Here is a 17,377-nt window from a genome sequence, read left to right as displayed (position 1 = left end):
TTTTTGTTTTAGCTATTGCCAAAGACTTTTCCAATAAGAGCCTTATAAAGTGACCACAAATGACAGACAAATGAGTTAGACACTGTGGCACAAGTTTCTCCCCTTTTCAATAACTCTTAAGGTGAGCTCAGAGCTTTAAGAATTTTTTTAGTTATTCACCATGAGGAGAAGTAGGTAAAAACTGCTTATATTAAACTAGGGATACAAGGAGCTTACATCACTTCATTTTCAGTTCTCATAGGAGAGGACATTATGAAGGAAGACGACCCAGTCTTTAGAGACAGGACTTAGATTTGAATCCTTGCTGTTCTCTTTAATTCCCATGTAACCATGAAAAATCTGCACCTGAGTTTCTTTAATATCTAAAATGAATATAATTTATGTATTTTATACAGTTACTTCCAAGATAAATAAGAGCATTATTAAAATTACAAATTCAAGTTCGTTGCTCAAAAATCCCCGGGAGAGGTCACAGATGGAAAAATCAGTTTCAAATAGATTTTCCTCTAAATCCAACCCCCATACACAGATTCTCATTTTCTCCTCTACTCCACAACCCCTTTAATCTCACTGCTTCATCCTTAAGGTGAGGAAAATCACATCTAAATTCGATTTTGCAACCACTAAACAATTGCTAGGATATGGCTCTAAAAGCTTTTACTTACCAATTCTGGTTTAAGGGCTCTGGTGTTTCTTCCTAGAATTTAGACCAACTGCACGTGATCTGGGGAGACTAAAGTGTCTCCTTTTATCTTAAACAGCTAATTGGATTAACAGAGAATTTCCATCCAAAATGACACTCATTGCATAGACTTTCATTTCTTCGTCAAATGTAGTTCATTTTTTCTGTAGCATCACATCAGAAAAACAAAGCTCATGCATCACATTCTTCCACCTGTGGTTCTGACACATGCCACTGCACTTTAACCTCTAGGTGGTCCAAAAGGATTCCAGCACAAGCAAAACAATATTCTCCTGAATCCTTAAGCATCAGAGAGAAACAGATAAATTTCACTGCTGTAATCAGTAAAACCACGTTGTGAATAAGACTTGGGAGTGGAGACTTCTGGTCACTATCAGAGGCAGAGTCAAAACAGCAAACTGGTGCATTTTATCCCAGCTGAAATTGAAAGGAATATTTCTACATTATATTTCAGACTGCAGTCTTCACTCTGACCTGGCCAACATTTCAAGAGAGGCTCCTAAGATGCAGCCTTTATCTCTGCAAACAACCTTATTCTATGTCTGACAACAAGAACCAAAGGCTGAAACATTTTGTTCAGGCCTTTATTTCACACTATTGAATGGTAAGCTTCCAACTTCCTTAAGTCACTGAGGGTGCTGTGGGTACATTCTGAAAGTTCACCGTGATTATAGTAGAAACTAATAAATTGATGATCTTTTTTTCCTAACCTCTCTGTTTGTCTCATACTCCATTATTTTCACCATCATCCTCAGTGCCACTAAAATGACATTTAATTAGCTTCTCCACTTGCATTCTTGCTTGTTTTGTCAGCAATAGTCACCACCTTACTTGAAGTTTCAGTTGTCAAGGTTTCATTTGCCCACCACCAACCTTGGATGGAAAATTTTACATGCAATAAAAGATTATGTGTGTGTGTTTGTAAAAGAGAGACCACAGTTGCATAACCTTTATTAGAGTATATTGTTAGAACAAGTGTTCTATTATGTGTTATTTGTTGTTAATCTCTTATTGTGCCTCATTTATAAAATTTATCATAGGTATGTACTTACAGGAAAAAAACAGTATAGATAGGATTTAGTGCTGTCTGTGGTCTCAGGCATCCACTGGGGATCTTGGAACATCACCCACTCAAATAAGGAGGGGCTACAGTATTTTTTCTGCAGCCAGGGTGACCTATTTAAAATGCAAATCTCTTCATGCTACTTCCTCCTTAAAATTTTGCAAGATTTTTGATAATTCTTTCTTCCCTCTTCATCCCTTCTCCTACTCTTAGTATCTCTACCCTTACCTTTTACCTCTCTTCATCGTCAGTTTCCTGAAATTCCAATGTAGAATTACTTTCCCTCCCATTGAGCTATGTTCTCAGGCTCAAGGCCTTTATACAAACTGTTCCCCTGCCTAGAAGCCAAACCAATTACACTAGAGCCTCTGGGTGGGACACAAGCAAGGATAATTTTTAAAGGCTCCCTAGGTGTTTCCAATGTATAGCCAGTGTTGGTAAAGATAGTAATCTAAACCCTTGTTTTATTTTTAAAAAACTCATTCAGGGAAGTTATCAAGTTTATCCAAATCACATGTCACAGGATTCTTTTTACCTTTGTTTCCCCAAAATAATGTATGTCATAATTAATTATTCTTTAAATGTCAATCACAGCTATAGACACTTTATAAATTTGATTTTTAAATATTATTTTGAAGTAGCAACTGAATGGGGGACACAATGGAAAAACACTTTCACTGCCTGTCAGTTCTTGCTTTCTTCAAAATGATCCTTCAGTCAGCTATTTCAGGTTGTCATTTTTATTTATGATATCGATATGGCTGCATAGTATTCCATGGTATATATGTACCACATTTTCTTTATCCAGTCTATCATTGATGGGCATTTAGGTTGATCCCATGTATTTGTTATTGTGAATACTGCTGCAATAAACATAATGTATGCATGCATCTTTCTAATAGAACGGTTTGTATTTCTTTGGGTATATACCTAGCAATGGGATTGCTAGGTCAAATGATATTTTTTGTTTTAGATCTTTGAGAAATCATCATACTGTCTTCCACGACAAACAAATTTACATTCTCACCAGTGGTGTATAAGCATTCCCTTTTCTTCACAACCTCACCAGCGAAATCATGTTCCTTTCAGGGACGTAAATGGAGCTGGAGCAAACTAACACAGGAACAGAAAACCAAATACCGCATGTTCTCACTTACTTGTGGGAGCTAAATGATGAGAACATATACACACATGGAGGGGAACAACACACTCTGGGGTCTTTTGGAAGGTGAAGGGTGGAGGGTGGGAGGAGGGAGAGGATCAGGAAAAATAACGAATGGGTACTAGACTTAATACCTGGGTGATGAAATAATCTGTACAACAAACCCCCATGACACACGTTTGTCTACGTAGCAAACCTGTACAGGCACCCCTGAATCTAAAGTAAGTTAAAAATGATATTAATATGAGAATTTTGGAATCTTTAAAATTTCTCTGTGAAAACCTACTTTGAGAAGGCATAATCCAGGAATAACACAATGGGTTATCATTAATGTTCCTTATTTCAAATGTGTTACTGGGGCAAAATAAAATTTTGGTTAAGATATTCCAAATATAAATCTTTGCAGCTAAATTTAACTAAACTATTAGTTGAGTTCAGGTCTTTCACCTTAAAACTACAGAAGTGACTCTGAATTTGAGGTGTCCCTCTGTGCTCCCCATTCTGTTTCTCAGTCCTCAAAGATGAGGCTCTCAGTGCTTTAGGAAACAGAGCTGCTAACTTTTTATGTTATTTTATACAACCTATTGTGCCTGGATTATGGTGACATGTCCTTTGACTATTAATTGCAATCTCTAGATAATGATAAGGACAAGTTTCTGCCTCCCCAAGGTAAGGCACATTGAATAGGCCAGATCTATAATTTAGGACTACCAGGAGTGAGCTTTGAACATTGCCTTGGATGATAATGTTATCGATCAGAAGAATTAACAAGCCTCCTAGCTGAGGGCTTTAACAATTGAAACTGTACAAAGGTAAAGCAGATAGGCAAGACATCAAAATAAAATAGCTGCATTATTAATTGTGATTTAGGTATTCAACTTATGAAAACAATCTTTTTCCTTCTTTGGAATAATTAAGTTGGAAGAAAATAAATCTAACTATACTTTAAAAAATGAGAAAATGTTCAGGCTAAAGATATATAGTGATAATTTATAAGATATTAATATAATGAAGAAAAGATTATCATATTGTGTGTGTGTGTTGCTGCCCTCTACTGGGGATCAAAGGATGAGTTCTCCGTTGAGTTCTCTCAGCTCAATTCTAATTGAAAAATCTCTTTATGATAAAAATTAAATCAAGCACCTAGCAAAGTTCTAAGTACCAGGGACAAAGTATAGTACCACAAGACTATAAATCCCAAAGGTTTTTTTCCTAAATTGTCTCTACTTTACATTTTAGAGGAAAATTATTAAAATCATGCAAAGGCAGCCTTTACCGAGATGATTTTTACCCTTAAGATTGAGAGTTTCATTCTGAATTGATATTCAGGATGAATGCCAATCAATCTGATCAGCTTTATTCAGTATCAGTTACACATATATAAAATGATTTGAATAGGATGGGCTGGGTGGCCCATGCCTGTAATTCCAGCACTTTGGGTGGCTGAGGCAGGCGGATCATGAGGTCAGAAGTCAGAGACCAGCCTGACCAATGTGGAGAAACCCTGTCTCTACTAAAAATACAAAATTAGCCAGACATGGTGGCTGGCACCTGTAATTCCAGCTACTCAGGAGGGAGGCAGGAAAATCGCTTGACCCGCGAGACAGAGGTTATAGTGAGCCGAGATCACACCACTGCACTCCAGCCTGGACTCAACAAGAGTGAAACTCCATCTCAAAAAAAAAAGAAAGAAAAGCCAAAAAAAAAAAAAAAAGAGCTGGTAACCCCATATTTTCTATATAGTTCTGGTAAATTGTATGACTTTATTTCGCTGATGAATTTCTTTTGTTTTGTCTCATTTAATCTTTTTAATACTATGAGACAAGTATTATTTATATCCCCAACTTATCATATGAAAGAATTTAAGCACAAAGATGTAAATAAATTTTCTGAAGCCTCACGACTAGAAACAAAAATTAGGAATTTGAATGCAAGAAATCTCAGGACAGAAACCGGCTCTCAGCAACCACACTAAATGGCCTTGCATGTAACATGGCTCTGAGGAACAACTACGCTGCAAAAATGTACCTGCAGAACAAGATTATTCCCTATTCACTCTTGAAAATTAGTGTGTTATGAGTTCGTCTTAAATTTTTCCAACGCAAAACTATGACACAACATATACCATGCTAAATTACGCAAACAGTTCATCTTGAGATGCCAAATTTTAAAGCAGAAATACTTCATGCTTTTTCTAGCCCTCCACCCTTGGCTCATTTTCATTATCTTTACCCGACTCAGTTATGCCAATACCTCCTAGCCTGCTATAATCTGCATTACTCTGCTTGGAATGCCATAACAAAATATCATTGACTTGCTGGCTTAAGCAACAGTAATTTTTGTTCATACCGTTCTGAAGGCTGGAAGTTGGAAATCAGGGTGCCAGTATAGTCAGGTTCTGGTGAGATCCCTCTTCCAGGTTGCAGAAAGTCACCTTTTCACATTCCCTGGGTGCGAAAGCTGGAAGGCCATGAGGCAGATGAAGTAGATGAAGGGAGGGAGGGTATTAGGGAGAGCAACCTCTTCCTCTTCTTATAAAACCACCAATTCTATGGGATTAAGACTATATTCAAACATAGTTACATTGGGGGCCAGGGTTTCCACATATGAATTAGGGGGAAACAATTCAGTCCATGACATCATCTTTTACATTTCAATTGCATTTTCTCCTATGTATTGGAATCACCTGTTTACCTACCTGTGTCTCATTATACACGTGTTCCCTCAGGCCAAATTCTAACTATATTGCCATTGTATCCCAGGCACAGAACGTAGCCATGTGGTGAGTACTGCTCAATGAAGAAATCAATGATACCAAAGGCTTTATTCTGCTTCTTAACCAGCTCTTAGAAGCAACTGTCATAATTAAAGCAGGGGTAATAGGTTTATAGGCTTAAGCAGATACCTGGGGCTTCACTGGAGATAAAACATCAAAACAGCCTTACGCTCATTCAGCCACTAAAAGTCATGGATTTTAGTCTCCTCCAAAGTCCTCATCATGTTATCTGCATGACAATAAAGTCAAACATTGGGCAACAGCCATGACTGAGCCAGGAAGCAAGTGCTGTAATTGTTCAAGTGCTTAGCACACTCACTCAATTTGTAATTTCTTATTTCAGGGGAACACATTTTTTTTTAAGAAAAGGGTGAATAACTTAATAAATTATAGCCATTGAATAAATGACCATGGCATAGACATACCATACTTAACAATCAGTTAAAATTAGGTATAAGAAAAGACATTATCATCAGGCCTGTACAAAACTTTATTATACTCTGAATAACAAGCAAGTAACAAAATTTTAAGCATGACAAGGATGAAATATTTCAAATTCTGTTTATTACAAAAGCATTAAGAACAATACACAAAGACTGTTCATAATATTTTTAAGTCAGCTAAAAATACCAAGACATTCTAGGATTTGAGGAGTTTTCCTTTTCTTTCAACTAGAGCGTTTATTTCCATTAGGTTTGCTACCATGAAAATTAACATATATGGACATACACATATAAGTGAAATGGAAAATGAAGGCATACAAAAAACATTCCGATTAATCAACAAGGATAAAATACAGCCTTTTAGTATTTCTGAACTTGCATTTTCTTTGAATATACAGTGAAACTTTTTATCTAAAATGTTTTTAATGTTAAATAATTTTGATCATTCCCAATGTAATTAATACTCTTTCTTAGCATCACCATTAATCTAATTTTAGAGTTTGAGAATGAATTAAGAAACACACTAATCTTATTCAGAGGTGCTGTTCAAAATACTGAACAAGCAATCCACTGTCCCTTATCAATAGGCATAGACACTGTAGTAAATGAGTATTTCACCAATACTGCCTATCCCAAATGAATATCAGCCCTGATCTTACTTTCAATGACCAGATACATGTTTTGGCTTATACAGTAGCATAAGCTATGAGATATGAAACATGAAAGTCACATAGACATGAAATAGACTCAAATCTCTACTACATGGAGGCTGAATGTGAAATATTTCACAGTGACTAAAACTGACTGGCTAACAGGCAATGGTGGATTTTTATATGCAACTTTGATTAAAATAAATGAACTTTACAAGAAACCCTTGAGATTTAATTACTGCTGCTAATCCAGGGGCTCCAAATGACTGAGGAGCCTTTAAAATCAGTATATGTGACGTTTTATATTTTTTTTCCATAAGAAAAAAAAATAAAATCACCGAGGTACATTAGTTTCTTTTCAAGGGATGACTGTTGGTTATCTTCCTGAGATGCAAAAGACCACAGAAGAAAAGCACCATGCCTAGGCTGCTGAATGAGGCATCAGACACTAATAGTTCGGTCCTTTTCTAAACGGATTTCTTCCAGCAATTACACTAAAACACAGTGATGGGTCACAGATGCCTGGGGGGCCTGGTTGCCCTTGGATTCCAGGTTTTCCATGATCTCCATCTTTGCCAGGGACACCTGGGTCTCCTGGAGGACCTTCTTTGCTTATTCCAGGAGGGCCCTCTGGACCTAAAATGGGACATTGGCAAGATGTGAACAGAGAGCTTTAGTTTTTTTAATAGTGAAATAGCTGATTCTGCAAGAAACTTAAACTGAAAATTTTTTTAAAGCCTCTTGAATATTTTATATATTTTCACTAATTACAAAGTAAAGACATTTCCTTCACAATTCTATATGTTTTCTCTTTGAAAAGAACCATCTAAAAGTAATCAGTAATTTTTGAAAACTTGGCTAAGCATATTAATATAGCAACCATGCTACTGATTAAAACATTTAGCTAACATTATAATATTTCATTTTGTGTATCATCCAATCTTGTTTCTTCCTTTCAGCCTATCTTTTGCCAATATTATTATAAAGTAGCAGGTGATACACAGGTAAGCCAGAGCTCTGAGTCATTTTTGTGCCATATTTACAACAATAACAAATAACTGTGATTGTCCTGCAATGTTCTGAAACCACTACATAAAGAAACTATTTAATCTCCCAATAATGTCCTGATGGAGATAACATTATCATCACTGTTTTACCAATGAGGAAACTGAGACTGGAAGAGTTAAACAGCACAGCTAGCAGAGATTACTTACCCACTTCAGCATTTCCCTCTTTCCCTGAGAGTCATAAAGACTAAACAGTGTTATACACTAGATAAGCAGGAGTGACTAAAACAATTCTAGAACTTTTCTAAGGAATAAATATTAAACTAAATGATAAGCAAGAGATAATATTGAATGATTCATAAATTGAGAATATATGAAAAAACATTCTAGAAGTTAGACTTCAGTGTGTCAAATGGGAATCACTAAAAAAAGAAAATGGATGTCTCAGTTTCAAATTATTTCACATAGATCTATGACATTTCTTAAAGCAAAATGAGCAGCAACACTTATGAGCAGGTAGCAGTTCTCACCTGGGGGACCAGGAGGACCTTGTTCTCCAGGATACCCAAACCCTTGGCTCCCTTTGTCCCCATTTCTTCCTGGTATGCCTGCAGGGTGTCAAACATCTAAGTAAGTTTACTTAAAATCACTGCCTTCTAGATTGTTTCTTTCAAAACTGTTAATATACACATGAAAGAAAAATGTCTTTTAAAAACCAGCTTGCCATCTATTTTTTCTTACTAACGGAAAACAATTTTTGAAGCAATATTTTCTAAAATAATCATTGGTTTAGATGCAAAACTTAATGGAAATCAAATGTTTAGAAAAGAATATGGTTTGGAATTATTAGCCCTTTGTGTTAATCATAGCTTTTTTAAAAAATTACTTTTATGAAACATCTAATTGTTTGTATACTATTAAACAGAAAGGAAAGAATTATGAATCAACATTTCACATAAACATTCAAAGGCGAGGAGAAGTTCTGGGCTATTAGGAAGTTTCGTTGCAAAACTTATTTTTTCCTATAGTAAAAAAAATGAATAAAATAACAATGCAGAAAGTTACCAAAGTCAAAATAAAGGGAACAGAGTCTGTGATTTTCTATTTAAATACTTTTCTAGATTCAAGCGAAATTTCTCAGTGCATTGGCAACATTTTCTAATTTGTAACCATGTGTTGATAACTTTGACTTCTCCGTCTATATATGGCATTCAGAAAACAAAATAATTCCTCTTTAATTCAGTTGGCAAGTTATTTAAACACTTGAGCATAACAGGTTTTTTTAAATCATGAAAATAAAGTTTACTCTTGCCTATTAAATGGATATAGGGTGCGAATACAAACAAATGCCTTTTTAAAATTCATTTTCTTGTTCAAACTAACTGCATACCTTTTAATCCTCTGACTCCTGGACGTCCAGGGACACCCATTAATCCAGGCACACCATCTCTTCCTGGCAAACCAGGAAATCCTCGGGGACCCTCTGGGCCTATGGGACCAGGTGGCCCAGGAATACCTGGGGAGCCATGTTGGGACTGGCAATGATCACAATTGCGAATTCTTCCACTCTCAAGTAAGACTGGTAGCTGGGCTTAAAAACAAAGAAACCCCACCGCTTATGTTTAAATGGTGAGTTGGTGTTGTATTTCTAATTTTTTTTTTCAGTTTACAGAGAAAAAAACTATTAGCATTGAATATGTGCAAATTTCTTGGCCAATAATTTCCCTTTCAGGAATTTGACTATGGAAATATTCATTGCTCTGTGAGGTAATTTTATTAGAGCAATTACTTAAAATAGGGGAAAAAGTGAAATTAGTGGAATTAAAGATATCCATATTTATGAACTAAATTATCAAAAACTATGCAGCAAAAGAAAATTCAAATGATAAAATGATAAATTTCTTTATTTAAAAGATTATGAAAGAGTATATATATAAAAGACTATATATTTTACAAAAATGCTCACTGAAGAAAAGTAGATGAGGCTTACAATGTTATCTGTTTTCTTCTTCACCTCACTTACATCCTTTACAATTTGTCCTAATAATTTGTATTACTTTTGTAATTTGAGAAAAGTTATTAAAATGCTATATTTAAAACTTACTTGTTATTACATCCATGCAAACTTGTCGGATAAATTGTTCTGAAAACTCTCTTCCCTGCATCAAAGTATTAGGGGTTATAACATTCACATAAAAAACATGAGCAAAATCAATGAAAATCTAATCACTATGAAAGAAGCAGAATACATACGGGCTTCCCATCCAAACCTGGGGGTCCCTGAGGACCTGGGTCCCCAGGTTGCCCCTTAGGACCTCCAGGCCCCATCAAGCCATCCACCCCAGATTCTCCTTTCGGTCCAGTGTCACCTCGGATACCAGGTTCTCCCTTTTCACCTCTCTAAAAACAAAAGAAATCTTTACAAGTTCTATTTAAACATTTCAGAAGGTATAATTGCATTAGGAAACTCCATAAGGATGTGAATATGAATGTGTACATATGTAAACACATAAGCTATATAACGAATAGCTGGAAACATTGTCATTGACCAGAAGGGAAATTTCACATCATATTAAACTGTCATTTATCCATCCATCCAATCAGCCAGACCTACAAACATCCACTACTGATTGAGTATATTGTGTAGGTCATATGCACACTGCCAGAGATATAACAATGGACATAACACAGTCCTATTCACAAGGAGCTTGCATTCTAGTGGGTCCGAAAGATACAGAAATGCACAGTGTTCTTTATTCAAAAATATGGAGAAAAAAATTCAGCTCCAAATCTGGAAGAAAAATCAATAATATTTACAATTTGCATTTCATACCAAATTCTGTATAAATGTACATATTCTGAAAACCACTTAATGGAAACTTCTACTAAAGAAGATGAAAAACATTTTCTATTTTCTGGTTTTTACTCAAAAGCTAAATTTATATAGTATAGAAACCCAAGCACAAAGGACTGAAGAAAGACAGCATAATATATGAAGAAACATACCTCTCCTTTTGCACCATGATGGCCTTGAATTCCCTTTGAAAATTAACAGGAAAAAAAAACTATAATATACAAGCTACAGTACTATAGTGTGGCATCCACCTTTTACCACGTACTTAATCAAATTTAAATTTCCAATTTGGAAAATACTGATAGCATTAGTGACACAACTACACACAAAAGAGACCCTTTTTGTCTTTTAGAGGAGGCTAATGACTAGGAAATAAGTTAACTGAATAATATAAAAATCTTAATTTGTTTAACTGTTTCCTTCTTAGATATGAATATTTTCAAATGCTGCAGGTTGAATCATGTGGGCAAGAATGGGACTCTACTGAATTTAAAATATATTACCATTTTAATAAAAATAAAAACTCAAATCAGATTAAATATTAGGTATATTTATTCCTGTTTTCAGTAATTAAGATGAATAGTCTATTTTCCCAAGTTTATGTTCTTAAAATTAAATTCTGATTGAGTACTATTGACAAAGGATGAGTTAAAGCAAAGATACCATTAAAAGTGACTATAAGAGAGAAAACACCCAGCTGTCCTGTGCTTAAACCATTCACTGCTAGTAATTAAGAGACTAGACAAGCAATGTCATGTAAAATATGATTTTTTTTCACAGTGATACAAACACTGGGGAGCCCCATCCATGAAGCTCACTCAACTATAATTACTAGCTACATCTAGATGGCTCCATTAAAGTCTTTCCCACTTCTCTTTTCCATATTTATTTCAGTGGCATATTATAGAGGAAAAAAAACTCTCAGGAAAGTTATTAACATTTTCCATTTTTGAAATTCATTGTACACCTGGGCTCAAAAATCTCCCAATATTCGCTCAGGAAACAAGACAAAACTTTCACAACAGGTAGGTTTTCATTATTCAACTTTAAAATAAAAAATAAGTGTTCTGCAATTTAATATGAAATGCATAACATTGCACACAATGAAGTCTGAGTTGGGATATATCTTCTGATTAATTTTCAGGTTTCTCAAACATGGCTATCCAAATTAGACAGAGGAAAGAATTAGATAAAAATCAGCATAAACACCAAATATTTAGTTTTTATATACAAATATTTTAGTATGGAAAACACTTTGAATGGCCATACTTGAATTTTGCTTTTGAAGAAATGCAGGAGTGATCCTTACAAGATATAATCCAGTAACTAGGACCAATGTAAGAAGAGAGACGAAATAGTTAAGTTCTCAGTATGGGAACTGAATTAGAGCTAAAACAGCTGTCATCTGAGAACCCATTAAGATGATTTTGTGAGAGAAATATTCACTTGGACTCCATTCACAAAATGAGGGCCAAAAAATTACACACATATTGCGCTTGATAGAGTGACAGGTAACTAAGATTGTGCTGACATGAAGAATTTGGGGTGACTATTCAGCTGCTGAAAAGCAACAGCTGCTCTGGCACTGGGTACTCCATATAGGCTCAGCTCTTGGTGGTGAGAAATGTGGACCGATCTAGGGCCTTAGGAGAGCAGACACACTCTTTTCCTTGAGAAGCGAGAAAAGTTAATGGAACCTTGGAGAAAGTGTGATCCATAAGCCAGTGAGCTAGCTGAGTTGTGAGTTCGAATTATTAAAAAAAAAAAAAAGTCCTTCTTTTCTGAGAGTTATTGTGAGTAACAATTTTTGGTAAAAGGTCTGGGCTGTGGAGGTTGAATGGATGAAGGTGTGAAGTTCCTATGGAAACAGCAGTTTATATATATTTTGTGATTAAGAAAACTCAGAGAGTCAATCTGTGTTGCCAGGGTGGAGAATAGGGATGGAGTTGGTTGTGACATCAAGTGGGTCTGAGTCAAGTGGAAGATCATGAAAACGTAAAGACATTTTATTGAACATAATTGTACTCTGGAAAATTCCAATTATTTCTCCTCTTGGTTACTCTTACTTTTATTGTTAGCTTCTAAATTCTCAATTCTTCTTAATATCTAGCATTCATCTTCCATCCCATATTGCAGATAACCTTGGGGCTCTATGCTTCCACTCTTCCCAATGTTCTCTCAGACTCCTCCAAGTAAGGAACACAGAGACCCCTGTCCTTGGAGTCATCACTACCCAGTTTTATCCCTCTCTCTCCAGATTTGGGGTAACTGCAGAATCTTTCTCCCACTCACACTCAGATAATGAGGTCCACCCTATGGGAGGACTCAGATATCCAGCTTGCCCTTTCAGACCTGACCAAGTTGGAACCACGTCCAGTACTCTAGCTATAGGCAACACAGCAGCAAACATGCTACCTAAGTACCAATCTCCTTCAGGCTTTTGTTTGTCCACTTTGGCTCTGACTGAACCCACAGTCGCATGGCAATCCCACTGAAATAGCACCTAATGAGAAGAGTTTAGTCAAGAGAGAAACGACGCCATCTTATTATGTGTCTGTTCTATGACACTGTCTCTCAGGATCGCATTATAATGTATCTCTAGAGCAGTGAATTATCTCTCAGAGCAAACTAAAGGGAAATAAGTACATATCTCCACCACATGTGGCCCTGATTTTCAAGAAGAAAATCAAGACAAACCAGCAGGTAAGAACAAGCTGCCATTATGTGTCTGGTGGTCTCTGGCCAATAACTACCCCTAATAAATGGGTGAAATTTTCTACCTTCAGTCACCTGCTTAGATGCATTAAAAACCAAAATTCAGAGCCACCAATGTTATCAGTATGGGAAAATGAAAATACAAAACAAATAAAGAAACTCATGATCCCCACACCATCCACATGTTCAACCTTATGTGCTTAGAATGCATGTTACACCTATCCTTCTCCCCACCCATTTTTATTTGCAAGTAATCCTTTCTCAACCTCATCCAGTTATGTGACTTGTTATTTCATTATTTTATCAGAAGAAAACCAAAAATACCTGTGTCCCTGGAATTCCTTGTCTTCCATTTTCTCCCTTTTGACCCTTTAAAATTAATAAACATTATTAATTAGTTTGCACACTTATGATACAATCACATATACAATACAAACTACCCTGAGTTCCGGAAGAAATGTCACAAAAGCAGCAATATATATATATAAATTATGTGACAGATGGGAAAGTCAGTCACTCAGAGAAAAAGAAGTAAAGTCATCCTAATCTTATAGTTAAAATAAATGGACAGAGCTAAGGCACAACTGATTTGGGGGAAACTACTGATTTGGGGGAAACAGGTAAATAATTCGAGACAATGAGGATGTTCTTCTAAGTCCGTATCAACAGTGGGAAAATAGTTTAAAATTTTAATAGATACGGACATTGTATTAATTTCAGTGGCAATTATGTTCATTGTTGAACAAGAAGGACATGTGAGGACAAGAAGACCTCTTTAGAATTTTATTTTTTAAAATAAAAATATACAGTCACATGTTGGTAAAAAGGCCATTTAAATGGAGAGTTTTAAATCAGCATAAATAAGAGAACAGAAAGATTAATAAAGATATTAATACATTATCTATTCAATAAATATTTTTGGATATCTACCATTCATGGACATTATGCTAATAAATTCTGAAGCACTACTTCATCCTTATATTTATTGCACAAAATAATTAGCAGTTTCTAGGAAGACATATACCTAGCCAATATCGATGAAAATTTTACATCACCCTTGCCTAGTGGTGTATTCATCAATTTACATAAGTGATTTCCTAATATTTATTGAGCAGCACCTATTGCTGGGCACTTGGCGACACTGAGACAAAGATATCATGGTGCCCTTCAAGTTGCTTACTGTGTGGTAAGAGAGATAAGCAATTAAATCTAGAATGGTGAAAATACTGCTGATAAGTCTACAATGTATAATTAAACGTCTAGGTTGGATACTATTGGAACTTAGGAAGGGGCATCTGACAGAAAGGGTGGGGAATGTGATTCACCCTTGAGTGCAGCCTTGGGGGATAAGTAAGAGGTAGCCAATTGGAGAAAGGATAGAGGGTGCATTAGGGAGAGCAGACACAGGTGAAAGGCAGGTAGTTTCTTTTGGCTAAAGCAGCAGAGCAGAGTGGGTAAGAATGGGAAGAGTGACAAGAGATAACACTAAAGAAGATTCAGTCAGACCAGAAGGTACTTGATACAACGGGCTTTATCTTATCCTTTAATGCGTTGGGCACCATTAAAGGATTGCTAAGCAGATATATAACTTAGCTATTTTACACAAGTAAAATTGTGGAAGAAGGAAGTAGAATGGACTCAAGGAGACCAGTAAGGAAGATATTGCAGTAGCCCAGGACCCCGGACAAAAAATAATCGGGAGAGGTAGAAGGGGTCAAGTTCAAGAGATATTTAGCACTGATTATCATGACAGGAAATCTGTGAGTACAATGTGGTTTATGGGGAAAGATGACAAGTTCAATTTTGGACATATTGAACCTGAGGTGCCCATGAATCATCTAAACGCAATACCAGGAAGGAAATTAAAATATATGGGTCTGGAGCTTACAGACACTTAACATTTACCTCACTCACAACTTCAAAATTAAAGGAATCCTATTATCATAGTACTTGAAGATCTTCAACAAAAATTTTCTGAAAAGCAACTGAATTTTGTCATACCACTCTAAAATATGTTATGTATGTTACGAAGAATAAATTCACAAGTAGGGACTGTTATAACTGTGGATATAGCAAATTTTGCCTATGATTATTGCAATCTGAAATTTTCTCTTACGATTCCAGAAATTCTAGATCACTCAGAATTCTACATTTGTGAAAATGTTCAGAGTATTTCTCTTTATATTTTCAGCTTATTCTGCATAGCAAAGCTCAGGCACTATCACTGAAACTTACAACCTTAAAACATCATTAAAATACTGTCTGAACACTTGACTGGTAATTTATGGTTGGCAAAGTTTTATTAAAGATTAAAAGACCATCAGATATAATTTATTTCAGGTAACTATTTCACTGACTCAGCTAGTGGCATCCTACTCAAGGGCCAGTCTTCAGTGAATGAAAAAACCCATTGCATAGACAATTTAATTGAGGTGAAACTATCCTTGTCTCCCAAAGTAGTAACAAAGTTCTCTTTGCCTTTGCTGCTAAGACACTCAAAACCAAATGTCTTTCTAAATCACCCTAGATTTCCCTAGCCTATTATAATTTTCTGGTTTAATTTTCCTTTCATATCTTTATTTGAATATGTTTTATATTTAGGGTTAAAGGTATTTTTATCAAATTCATTTTTGCCATAAAGCAATTTCAAATCATTTTTGGAAATACACCGTGTGTATATAAATGTGTGTGTGTGTGTGTGTGTGTGTGTGTGTGTGTATGTATATGTGTGTATGTGGTAGATATATGTATATTATATATAAATGGTTTTTAGAAGTATATAATAAAATACATGTCTTTATTTTGTTGAATCATTTAGTTTCTAAGTTTTCTACAACAGTAAAATGGTGAAGAATTTTAAAGTCAGATTTGATGTCTGAGAAGCTCAATAGCAAAAGGAGAAAATAAGATTTAACAACTTTGTATTAATGTTGAAACAGAAAGGAGTTTAAAAATAAAACGGGAATTTTTTAAAAGCCCTGATTTTATTGCTCAGCCTACTAAAAAAAAAGCAAACAACATACCTGAACACCTTTTTCACCTTGATTTCCTTTGTCCCCCTACAAAAAGGCAGTTTGATCTGTATCATAATCTAGCATATTCTGTAAAGTTTCAAATAAACATATATTTTTCTCTGCTGAAGGAAAACATCTCATGCAAATTCCACAAGTGCCTGTATACACAGAAGTTGACTCTTAACACTGTATTTGGGAAGAGAGCAGAACCACATTACGTCAAAATGATATTGTAAGAGAACACTTTTGCATGCTCCTACATTTGAAAGAAAATTTACCACAATCTTTAATTTCCCAGAAAGGAGAAAATTTCTCCGTGGTTCGCAGTTTTAGGTTAGACAAACTAACAAGAGAGGACTTATTTTGACAAATATTGTTTTATGAAATCAAACTGAAAATCCACCATTAAGCTATTAGTAGCCACAAGTTTATAGGAAACAATGACAAAGTAAACATAATGTTTAAGTGACATTTTAGAAAACATGCTTCAAAAGTGAGGTTCTGGAAGAAAACTTTATATTCCATAAAAATAAGTTTGATAGATTATCAGATAGCAGGGAAATTAGAAACCAACTTATACAAGGCCCTCTTTTTACAGATAATGAAATAGCCAGTTAAGCACCTGCCCAAAGTTAAACTTGGACACTGTTTCTGAATTTCCTTTCTATTAATACCTCACTGCGCTATCTAAACGTAGAGTTTTGCATTTTCAACAAAAAAAAAATACAGATTTTCTTTTAAATGGCAAGTTTTGAACAAGAAAATTCTCCTCAACCCAAACATACATTCATAGTAGATTTACTAAACATTTACTAAGAGTCTAACACTTAATTGCGGCTATGTGGGGTCATTTCTGTCTCAGCTAGTGCTGCCTACTGATCATCAGAACAAAAGGCCCAAGGATCATACTGTGTATGATAATCTAGGCACCATGTAGACAACACATGAGGGATAGAAAATAAGATGCTGAAAAGCAAATGGCAATGGATG

The 17,377-nt window shown here is 35.4% G+C and overlaps 1 protein-coding gene across 3 annotated transcripts in view; it reads right to left on the bottom strand.

Moving 5' to 3' along the window:
* Window positions 1–6,176: 6,176 nt before the first annotated feature.
* COL21A1 (collagen type XXI alpha 1 chain) overlaps window positions 6,177–17,377 on the bottom strand; it is a 196,317-nt gene continuing 185,116 nt past the window's right edge. For 2 of the 3 annotated variants that reach the window (XM_064360972.1, XM_064360971.1), the window contains 8 exons: window positions 16,397–16,432; window positions 13,698–13,742; window positions 10,811–10,843; window positions 10,058–10,204; window positions 9,909–9,963; window positions 9,195–9,395; window positions 8,335–8,412; window positions 6,177–7,433 (listed from right to left, as the gene is read on the bottom strand). In XM_064360972.1, the coding sequence (XP_064217042.1) occupies window positions 7,246–7,433; window positions 8,335–8,412; window positions 9,195–9,395; window positions 9,909–9,963; window positions 10,058–10,204; window positions 10,811–10,843; window positions 13,698–13,742; window positions 16,397–16,432 (783 nt within the window). In that variant the 3' untranslated portion in view covers window positions 6,177–7,245. The remainder of the gene's footprint in view (window positions 7,434–8,334; window positions 8,413–9,194; window positions 9,396–9,908; window positions 9,964–10,057; window positions 10,205–10,810; window positions 10,844–13,697; window positions 13,743–16,396; window positions 16,433–17,377) is intronic. The other variant, XM_021665449.2, reaches the window with a different exon arrangement.

The sequence above is a fragment of the Aotus nancymaae genome, unplaced genomic scaffold (assembly GCF_030222135.1).
Source record: "Aotus nancymaae isolate 86718 unplaced genomic scaffold, 86718_ANA_hifiasm-v0.15.2.pri h1tg000040l, whole genome shotgun sequence".
Taxonomy (NCBI): Eukaryota; Metazoa; Chordata; class Mammalia; order Primates; family Aotidae; genus Aotus; species Aotus nancymaae.
The sequence above is the reverse complement of the archived record's forward strand: the minus strand, read 5'-3'. Positions and strand labels throughout refer to the sequence as shown.